This window comes from Microplitis mediator, chromosome 10, assembly GCF_029852145.1.
Source record: "Microplitis mediator isolate UGA2020A chromosome 10, iyMicMedi2.1, whole genome shotgun sequence".
NCBI classification, from domain to species: Eukaryota; Metazoa; Arthropoda; class Insecta; order Hymenoptera; family Braconidae; genus Microplitis; species Microplitis mediator.
In genome coordinates, this window is record NC_079978.1 from 1,057,704 (window position 1) to 1,068,747 (window position 11,044).

Below are 11,044 nucleotides of genomic sequence, written 5' to 3' on the forward strand. Positions count from 1 at the left end.
TACCAAGAGTACGTTTGTATATATACATATATATATATATATATATATATATATACATATAAAGAAATATATATGTATGTATATATATTGTTATGCCAAGACCCACCACCTCAGAGCAGAAAGACTCAGACTCGGAGTCTATTCAGCGTTTGTGGTTCGTGTAGACTGGACGCCTGCAACCAGCAGAGTAAATTCATGTAACTTTTTTATAATCTTCAGCAAACTTAATTAGGTATACTGTTTTTTGTCATTAAACGCATTATCATTGTGTTGAAATATAAAATTTCATTTAATCCGTAGCCTGAAGGTCAATTTCAAAAGCTAAATATCTAATTATAACAAAAACAAAACAGTAGTAAATTAAATAAATAAATTTACCAACAATTAAAGTCTGATTGTAATTCTAATATCACTCGCAGGAAGTTAAAACGCATAACACGACGTACGTGCAATATAAATTTATTGACGATTCACGTAACGAGATCCTCTATTTATTACTCATATCCCTTTGTTCGTCGTATTACTTAAGTATCGCAATATAGTTTTTAAAAAATATTTTTTTCTTTCATCAATCCCTCGTACAATTACTTTTTTTATCCTTCTTTCATTCGTCTCATTGCAGACCGGGATAAATAAATAAGACAACCATGATACGGGATAAATTGGGCCTTATTCGATCACTTTTCCTTTGTATATTTAAGTATATACCCAATACACACATACATATCTATAGGTACAGATACATACATATTTTTTTTTCATGACAACGGACCCTCTTGAGCTCCATTCATCTGTAGGGCACACACGTGTGACCATGCGGAACATTTACCTTCTACCCTTGAAGGTATTCATCCGCAGCTGACGTCTCTGAAGCTTCAATTGTATATATATTATTATATATCATGGAATTACTACTTACCGTTCGTAGCTTCATCTATACATGTATGTATTGCCCTTTTATAACTCAATGCATACCTGTGAGCATCAACATCAACGAAGCCGGATAAATTCGTATTTTAGTTTACATGTACCCAAATCCTATATGTGTACTTATATCCAGTATGTAGTCTAAACATCACATATCAAACCATACATACATATAAATATAAATATAAATGTGTATGTACTCTATACATCAGTATGCGTTCATACATGAGCAGATTATAAAATATAAAGGAATGGAAGCCCCTTCGCACATGAATTTGTGGTTTAATACATAAGGCTGCATACAAATGGAAACTAAAAACTAAATCTATAGAATTGTATGTGTAGTAGAATTTCCAGCCAGTTTCAACTATCCCACTGGCATACGCGAAGCTAATGCAGAAGGGTCTTGAATCCTGATTATATATGTAGTAGTATATATTGATCCAACGTCCGAGGAATAAATCCATGAACCAGAGGGTTACAGTTTTTCTCCTGTGTTTACATACGCAGTAACTACGTCACCAAATGTCCTTGGGTCCTCGAATAAAAAAAACGCTGTTTTTAGGTCATGTCTTAAACTTATACATATATATTATTTTACATTTTTATAAGATTATCGTACTTGTCGATGACATGGGCACCCGCATGATTGCTACATTATTAACATAGATAGGTGATTGACCCTGTTTTTTTTTTTTTTTTTTTTTTATAATTATTATCATAAATTTTTTCGATGATAGAAGAATAGCTATGAAGAAATATTGTAATGGGAGCGAGTAATGACTATGCTGATAACGTAAAGTAGTTTATATTTATGTCGATTTAATATATATGTGCTGATGCTATTTGGTAATTTGATGGATATAAAAAAAAGTAAATAATGAAAAATGATTCTGATAATTTGTTTTGCACATCAATATTAGTGAAGACACTCCTGAGTCCTTTATTTATATCATAGGTGCGTTTTAGGGCTTGGCATTATCGTGACGCTTCACATATTTTTCATTGTCCACACCTTATTATATATATGCCTTTATTATTCTATTATTTATATATTTATTACTTCCCCATTTATATATTTATCAGAACTTTCTTTTTCTATATTTTTTCTTCCGATAATTATGATTGATTAGAAGTGTGACAGAAAAGTTTATTTGAATTTTTAAAATGTGTCTTTGGTATTTCTCGACTAAATTAATCGATTTCGATGTTCACTGCGATACTTGGGCTTGGAGATGATTAAATTTTGAAATTAGTTTAAAAAGTATTAAAAAAACTTTTTATAGAATTTGAATTTTGATGTTCTTTCAAAACCCGCATAAAAAATTTAAATACATACTTTTGGCGCCATTTTGAAAATGGTCAGAATGACTTTCCAGGACCTCATTCAGGGCATGGACATTTGATAAAAACTGAAAAATTTGAAAATTTTATTCAAAACAATAACTTAGAAATTTTTGGCGGGAAATCAAAAAGTTTAAATTTGAATCTTCTGTTGATAAGATTGGTCTTGATCGTTGATAATAAAGAGATTCAGTTATTGCACATTATCAAAAGTGTAAATTACTTGTGACCAAGTGTGTGAAACTGAAAAAAAAAATTACTACTCTAAACTCTAAAACGTCATTACTGTAAATAGAAATTCAGTATGTATGTGATCAAGTAAGACGCAGGACGTCTTGTCATCAGTTTTTAGCAAAAAAATACTGCAGTATTCCATAATCTGGAGTTTTTAATAAAACCAAGTTAACAAACTGACAGAATAGATATTTAGATAAATATCACAACAATGGCATCGCCAATATTAAATCCGGTGAGTATTATTTCAACTTTTTAGTAAAAGAAACTTCAAAAATATGAGCGAGCGATCATGATAATAATAATAATAATAGTAAAAGAATTCATCATAAGGAAAATTAATTTAATGACCGCCGTGTTGCCAGTAGAATAGTTATACCGTTACGAGTATCAGAAATAGCTGAATACTAATGTCATGATGTTTAATTGAAGCTTCTAGAATAAATTTTCGCCATCACTTTACCAATTAAAAACTTATTATAAATTGATAAATAAATGAAACAAAACAATTATTTATTATGCAGGAAATTCCTTATGTCGGTGAAGTGTCCGGCGGTTTATCACCAGGCAAGATGTTGAAAGTTCATGGATCAACATCCCCAGACGCTGTGCGATTCGCAATAAACTATCAGTTGGGCCCAAATATAAATCCACGTGATGACATTGCCCTCCACTTGTCACCACGATTCCAAGATGGTTTCATTACAAGGAACCACATAAACTCAATGTCCTGGGGACCTGAAGAAAACAGCGGGTCTATGTGGATACAACCTGGTCAGGAATTCGAGATAATTATCCTCTGTGAGCCACTGCAGTATAAAATAGCCATCAATGGCAGACATTTTACTCAATTTGCTCACCGATTACCTTATCAGAAAGTAACACATCTTGTAATTGATGGTGATGTTGAAATAAAATCAATTCATTTTGAATCTATCGGTGCCCCACCTTCAGCTAGAGTTGCTTCTGCGCCTGATGTACCTGCTCCTGATTTTGGAGCACCTGGTTCGTATTAAATTACTGTCACAATCATTCCAATCCACAAATTATTTTAAAAAATTTATATTATAGGACCAGGAGGATTGTATCCTAGTTTGAAACCAGATGCGCCACCATCGGGTGGCTACGGCCATCCTGGTGGTTATGGACCACCTCCAGATGCTTATGGTGGTTCAGGAGGTTACAATCCACCTAGAGCATACGGTTATCAGCCGGGTTACGGACAACCCGAAGAAGAAGAAGAAGCATTTGGTGGCTGTCTAGACAAAGTTGGATTAGCTGTCGGTGGATTAATTGCTGCTGGAGGTGTTGCTGCTGCTATGCACGCTTACAATGTACTGCTACCTTTATTATCTCAATCATCTTTAGATAGAAAATAATAATTATTAATTTAATTTAAATTTCTAGAAAAAGAAGCACGAGCACGATGAGCCGGAGCATGAAAAATCCGATTCCTCAAAAACTGAAAGTGAAGGCAGTGGATTGAATTTGGGTGCTCTAGGTGCCGCGTTAGCTAGTAGTCTTGCTGCTAATGCTCTTCAAGGTGACATGGGCCGTGGACAGCATCAAGGATATCCTGCACAAGAGAGTGGAGGCGGTGGGATGCTTGGATCTCTTCTCGGCGCACTTGGTACGTTTTACAAATTATTAAAATCAGAAATAACGATTACAGAAATTGGTATTAACATAATTAAATTGGAAAATTGTCCGTCGAGTTTAAGAATGTCTTTATGACATCACGCTGAAGAAATTCAAATGGTAAATCTTGTTCAAGGATTTTATTAACTGCGACTGATGGATAATCTTCGTCTATACACGTCATTATCACTACTTATTATAATAATTATCATCATTATTATCATTAGATAGTTGTCCACTAAATGATGAATATATCAATGAAAACATACGATTACAGGCGGAGGAGGTCATCATCAGCCAGCAGCACCTCCACCCCTACCAGTTGATCCAATGGGAGGATTTGGATCCATTCTCAGCGGTGTCCTTGGGGGTGGTGGTGGACATCAACAGCCTTCAGGAGGATATCAACCTACCGGAGGTTACGGTTCCCAGAATCAAGGATCAGGAGATTTATTAAGTGCTCTCGGGTCGTCTTTATTCAGCTCAGCTCTAGACGGTCTCTCTAAGCACGTGAGTACTAAGTCTAAAAAATAAATGCTGCAATAACAATAATAATTATGATCGCATTATTACTTAAATTTTATTATTTTACTCGCTTTACTATTTATTCTCACATTATTTATATCTTACTGCTTATCGCATTAATTATATCTTATATAAATTCTTTAATATTATTTTTATCTATCTACGTTTGTATTTTTATTTATCTACGTACGTATGCTTGATACTTATAATTATTTAAATAAATGCATGGGTCTTTTTTAATTTTTTTACTTCTAAACTTTTTTCTTTACCTTCAAAAAATTCCTTCTCAAGTTGATAGTAAAAATTAATTTTCTAATTGATTTTTTTATCAACTTGTTTCCACTGTTATAAATATTTTAATTTTTGAAATGTATAAGATCCCAATGAATTATCTAATTTATTTAGAAGTCACAAGATAATCATCCGTCACAACCACCGCCGCCGGCATATCATCAGAGCTACGGTCCTCGGAATGATCCGCCTTCACCACAGCCGCCTCGACGCGCTCCTACATCACCGCCTGCATCAGGTGGGAAATTATCTGCCGCTGAAATTTCCAAAGGACTTGGACTCAGTGACGATGAAGAATAAAATATATATTATATTCATTTAAAACAAATATATATCATATATTAATAACTAATTGTTCAAATCGTGCTTCTATTAACGGCGATAAAATTTTAAAACGTCACCGCAAGCTTCGTAAGTAAAAATTTTATTAGGTAGAACATAATTGTAAAAATGAGAATCTCAAGTGAGATAACGATCAATACGGTACAATTTTTATTTTTTTTAATTGATTTTATTTTATACGCACAATTTATTTATTGCTTACAAAATAATGAATTAAAATTAAAAAATATTAAAATATAGCAGCTAATTAAATACAGATTAGGATTTATCAAAAAAAATGTTATATTTTTTGATAGATAAATATTGTTGTTGTGGCCTTAATAAATTATTTCGTCAATTCGTTTTAAAAATATAATATATAGTTTATTGAAAGTATATAATATACATAATAAATAGTTATGGTATAAAATATTTTAAAATTATTACAAGTAAGATATGTCAAAAAATAAATACATGCATTCAGCTAAATATTATTTACGTATATATTTTATTTTTAAAAAATTACAAAATATATAAAAAATTTCAATGGCATTAAATTTTTGAATCTGTAGCTAGTGAAAGAAGTTTAAATAAAATTAATGATTGGTAATTTATGATAAAGTTATGCTACAACTTAAATAAAATAATCTCAAGTATAAATATTAAAATATATAAATAATTACTTTCATTTACTTAGGCTTTGGTTTTATTTTTAATTTACATCGAGGACTTCCATTGACGAATTGACTTCCAAACTCGGTTCCGGTCTCTAAAATAAATAATTATTTATACGAAAAAAAACTTAACGTTAATTAAAAATTACATTATTACTTTATTAATTACTAATTATGAATCAAGTCTCACGAACATCATCAGCTTTTAACGCTTCCAACTCTTCTTTTTTTTTTCTATTGAAGAAGCCAACTCTTACTAAAATAATAGTCAGAATAATGAGCAAAATTATACCGAGAACAACAGACAGGGCAATTATCCAAACAGCAACGGGTTTAGCTATCGGTGAACCAACAAAAGTTGTGCCTATTCCAACATAGTCTGATTTATCATCATTTATTTGAATAATATCCGCCGGTAATGTTATATTAGCATGCCCGTTAGATACAAAATAAATAACATCTTTTCCGTCCAATATGTTTCCTGCAAATAAAATAAAAACAGTATCAGATCTTTGTAACAGATCTGCACCTGAAAGTTAAAATTTTTTCCTGTTTATGGAAAAATTACACATGCGGTAATTTTTATCATTCATTTTCTCATAGGAGAGAATGATTTTCTTCCTTCTAAACAGGGCAGGAATTTAAACTTTGGCGCAGGTTTGGTAAAAATATAAATTCAGATAAAATAAAAAAATTACCATCGAAGTTTTTTAATTTCAAGTCTAGTGTAAATGTAACTTCTGCAATTGTTGATGAATTTAATGGTGTTTGCAGCACACAATAAAAACTAGTACAGATGATTGAAGGATTTGAACAGTTTATGTAAAATGTACGATCTTCCGTAAGAATATTCAAAAGATTATCTTTCGTAATAACGTTTTCAATAGAATTATTGTTGCCAAGGCCAGTTCTATTTTCGACAATTCCTTCAGAACAAAAGGAATTGTATGTATTTATCATTGTTTTGGGTAACGATAATTCTGTTCGATTAATTGTCGCTATCTCAAGAGTATTTTTTTCATCTATTATTAAATGGGTCGGTATTAAAACTTTAAGTACCGATTGTTCGATAGACGTGGCTCCAAATTTACGAACTTCATAAACGTGTTCAAATCTGATGATATCCGACGTACTTTCTGTGCCATTAAAAAATGAATACAAGTCTTCTTGTGCTTTTCTGTAAGTAATTTTCATTATTTTTAAAAAATCTTGTAACAAAAGATATTATTTTTAAAACTAAAACTTACCCAGCTACTGCAATATCAACATCGACATCAAAGAAAATTTTTAAACTTACAGAACTGTTATCCTTATTTATATTTTCACTTTGTGTAATTACATTTATTAATAAATCTGTTTGTTTTTTATCACTATTTACTTGACTCACATCTATTTCTAACAAAACCAGTTGCTGAAATAAAGTTATAATTTTATTAATAGTAAATTGTGTGACGTGGAAGGAAACAAGACGATGCCAGACTAGAGTCAAGTTAGCTGACATCACCCGCAGTTCCGAATCGTATTTTATCTTGTGGTTCACACAATATTTTTTTTATGATTACCGGCATTGGAATTTCGGATTTTAGTGTCAGCAGCCAGACAGAAACTAGTTAATTTAAAATTAATTAATTACTATATATTTTCTATGGATTTTCTTAGTTTAAAGATCCTTGTCATTGGCCTGGAGTTCGCTTCCCTGATTAAAAAACTGAATTCGATCGAATTAAACAGAATTAAATTTTTAATTCTATTTAATTCAGATAAATTCTGTTAATTCGGTACCTAACTTAAAACTGAATTCTGTCTAATTCGGCAGGAAAACCAGAATTTGTCCAAATTATAACGAATTTAAATAATTCTATTCGGTTTAATTCTGATTAATTCGAAAATAATTCTCCAATTTCTGGTTTTGAATCCGAATTAAAACGAATTTGAAATTTTTAAATCGGTTTTATTCTGTTTAATTAAAATTCAAATTTTCAATTCAGTTGAATTTTATTTTGCAGAATTCGACAGAATATAACAGAATTAAAATTTTTAATTCGGTCGAATTCAGTTTTTTAATCAGGGTTATTTCGATTGGCTGTACAGACACTAAAATTTGAATTTTCGATGCTGATACCACGAAAAATATTTTCATAAATAATTTAATTGCGTACCTTGTCCTTGAGCGGATTTCCAATATCACAAGTTACTATTTCACCCATATCATGGGTGTTTTCAATACAATTGAGAGGAACACTAGCTAAAGTTATAAATGATGGTAAAATTAAATTAACTTGTGCCTGGTAAGCTTTTTCACCAAAGTTAATAGCATTTATCGAAATATTTATCGTTTTTTGTGTTCCTATAATGTATCTATTATCAGCAAGATTTGTGGTTACGTCTAGAGTGATGTTTGAATAGCAAATATTATCAGGACCGCAGTCAACAGCAAACGGAAGGTTGAGGATATCTTCAGTCTTCGAGCGTAATTCATTAATCACTGGACAATTGTAACAAAAATTTTTTTGTGTTAATGGATTTTGGTGATCGTACTGAGGTGGCTCTAGAGATACTGAAGCTGTTATCTCTATCGGGTCCAGTACATTTTTCAGATGATGCTGCAATAAAAATTCTATAAAATCTAACGTAAAATTACTAAAAAATTTAAATTACCATCAGTAATATATGAAATCTTTCGCAGACAATTTCTCCGCGAGGTAATTTATCAAAAGAGTTATATGACCCATTTGTTTTCTGTGTCGTTGTTAAATATGCGCGTCCTTCCGTTGGATCAACAGTCAGTCGTCTAATGGTTTCTAAAAATTTATAAAATATGTTTTTTAGACAACAGATAATTTTTAGTTTACTTTTTATCAAAAATTTCAAGTTACTTATAAATTCAGGTGCGTAGACGCCCTCGTAAAAGCAGCAGACTCTAATAAAAAATGACTTAGTGTCACTTTGAAGTTTATTGTCATCATCGTAAGTGACTTCAATGTTAAGATTTATGACAGAACGTGCGCGGAACAAAACAGCGTGGCTAGATTTAAATGCACCGACGGCAAAATCTGGGTATCCATTGGCATCAACATCTCTGGGCTCAGAAATAGAAAAACCGAAGCCTTGAAGTTGATCAGGAAATTGATCTCCAGTTATTTTCTGACTCCAGGTCTTTGACAGTCCTTGCTGCTGGCCGTTGAAAATGTACACAGCTCCATGATCGTTTTCATAAGGAGCTCCGACAGCAATATCTTTATATCCATCGTTATCAATATCTCCTAGACACATCACTGATAATCCGAACCGCGCGTCTTCAACTTTTCCATCAATCCATGATGATAGTTCCATGTACGTCTAAAATAAATAAATTAGTCGTCAAATTTTAATTGATCGTAATATAATTAATTAATTTATAAAAAATATTAAATAATTTTACGTTGTATTTGTTGGTAAAAATATAAACGCGTCCTTCATCACCAGTTTTAGTCCACAGTGGGGCGCCGACAATTAATTCATCATCACCATTATTGTCAATATCACAAGACGTCAAGGCTGATCCAAAATATTCCCCAAGCTGGGTTCCACTTAAAGTATTTTTGAAAATTAAATTTCTTTTATCACCCCCGTAAAGAAATATAAATACCCGTCCTTTCGTATCATCAGATCGTGGTGCGCCGGCCGCAAAATATCTCTTAGATTGCCCAAAATAATAACCGGAAGTTACACTGTATCCTATGATTAAAAAAATAATTAAAATAAAATTCTAAATTATCCTCGTAAAAAAATTTACCAAAATATCCATAATCCAAATTGTCGTAATCGGGGACAACAGATTGCAGTAACGCTCCAGGTACAGCTTCAGAAACCAGAACTGGTGTTCCTAACCAGTGGAAAGCTCCAGGACTGCCCAGCATAATATTCCAATGCCCATTCTGATTAAAATCATGAACAGACATTCCCAACTGTCCCATACCATAGCGATAGACGACCTGGCCGGTCTTGGTTTTCTGTGTTTGTAAATAATGGTCTGTCAGGGGCATGATCCATCTATCGCTGCCCCGGTCAAACGATTCTGGACTGTCTATCAGCGAATAATAACACAGTCCGTTCATAAAAACTTCTGTGGCTAATTTTATTTTCCATCCTGGCGCACATACCTTTTGAGTACACAACCAATTAATTTATATTTTAATGGAATACCCTAATATTTAAATGCATTACATACCACAACTCTAGGACGCGTGCTATTTTCCACCGAAATACTGGCACCAAGCCAAGAATAATCTCTTATTTGATGGCCATATATTCCAGGAACTCCACCATTCCTACTGTTCTCCAGCATCCACTCTCTACATCTTCCGTCAAGGGTGCACTTAAAAACACTACCAGGTTCTTTTTCATGCATTGAAGACACGTTAGCTCTCGGTGCGCCGACAATTACCGCCGAATTTTCAATGTACCCATCACTGAACAACGCGACCGAGTATCCAAAGTAACTGCCGTGTTCTCTTGGCCTCTTGAATGGGTCCTTGAAGACTACAGCTTCATCAGTATTCAAATTATATCCATCACTGGTCAATAATAAATTAATAAATATAATTATCGATAATTTACTAACGCGTACAAGTTGATTTTTAGTGACTGGCATGGCCACTGCTTGGATTTTATAAAAAATTACCGACGATAAAAATAATATTTAATGTCGAGGAGTGTCTTGATGTCGAATGACTGGTCTGTAAAGAAGGATGTGGCTTTTTTCAGAAAACCACTTACATCATATTCACTCGATTTGTTTACCCTGAGACGGAGTGTGAGTAATCATTGTGAAAAAAAATTAAATATAAATAACACATGTCGTGGGACAATGTCTCATAAATTAATAAATATTTTATTTCCGGTTTAAATAATTATTTTAATTAATTAATCAATTAAAGTATTTGTTTATGAATAAATAAATGAATTTTATTTTTTAAATTTATCATTTATTTTATTTTATTACTCAATCAATAAGGAGATATATAAATGTATGATTAAATAACAATATCTAGTAAATTAATATCTCAAAGTGAAAAGCAACGGTAATAATAATTATAATTATAATTGTA

At 32.1% G+C, this 11,044-nt stretch overlaps 2 protein-coding genes across 3 annotated transcripts; one reads left to right on the top strand and one right to left on the bottom strand.

Moving 5' to 3' along the window:
* The first annotated feature begins 2,551 nt into the window (after window positions 1-2,551).
* Window positions 2,552-7,336, top strand: LOC130675724 (pro-resilin-like). The gene is made up of 6 exons (XM_057481562.1): window positions 2,552-2,740; window positions 3,030-3,510; window positions 3,577-3,839; window positions 3,913-4,135; window positions 4,421-4,653; window positions 5,074-7,336. The coding sequence occupies exons 1-6, from the start codon at window positions 2,717-2,719 to the stop codon at window positions 5,257-5,259; spliced, it is 1,410 nt and encodes a 469-aa protein (XP_057337545.1). The 5' UTR covers window positions 2,552-2,716; the 3' UTR covers window positions 5,260-7,336.
* On the bottom strand, window positions 5,770-10,731 carry LOC130675720 (integrin alpha-4-like). Of its 2 annotated transcripts, none has more exons than XM_057481557.1 (10): window positions 10,165-10,731; window positions 9,730-10,096; window positions 9,376-9,671; window positions 8,831-9,293; window positions 8,613-8,755; window positions 8,114-8,557; window positions 7,202-7,365; window positions 6,653-7,131; window positions 6,149-6,435; window positions 5,770-6,049 (listed from the first exon to the last, which is right to left on the bottom strand). In XM_057481557.1, the coding sequence occupies exons 1-10, from the start codon at window positions 10,585-10,587 to the stop codon at window positions 5,993-5,995; spliced, it is 3,123 nt and encodes a 1,040-aa protein (XP_057337540.1). In that variant the 5' UTR covers window positions 10,588-10,731; the 3' UTR covers window positions 5,770-5,992. The 2 variants fall into 2 exon arrangements, with proteins under 2 accessions (XP_057337540.1, XP_057337541.1); XM_057481558.1 differs by having other exon boundaries at window positions 6,112-6,435.
* Window positions 10,732-11,044: the final 313 nt, after the last annotated feature.

Excerpts from the sequence above, each read along its gene's own strand:
- LOC130675724 (XM_057481562.1), top strand. The coding sequence starts at position 2,717 with ATGGCATCGCCAATATTAAATCCG. Across the intron at positions 2,741-3,029 it reads CATCGCCAATATTAAATCCG|GAAATTCCTTATGTCGGTGA; the intron begins GTGAGTATTATT and ends TTTATTATGCAG. Across the intron at positions 3,511-3,576 it reads TCCTGATTTTGGAGCACCTG|GACCAGGAGGATTGTATCCT; the intron begins GTTCGTATTAAA and ends TTTATATTATAG.
- LOC130675720 (XM_057481557.1), bottom strand. The coding sequence starts at position 10,587 with ATGCCAGTCACTAAAAATCAACTTGTACGCGTTAGTAAATTATCGATA. Across the intron at positions 7,366-8,113 it reads GAAATCCGCTCAAGGACAAG|CAACTGGTTTTGTTAGAAAT; the intron begins GTACGCAATTAA and ends ACTTTATTTCAG. Across the intron at positions 6,050-6,148 it reads AAGCGTTAAAAGCTGATGAT|AGACCGGAACCGAGTTTGGA; the intron begins GTTCGTGAGACT and ends TATTTATTTTAG.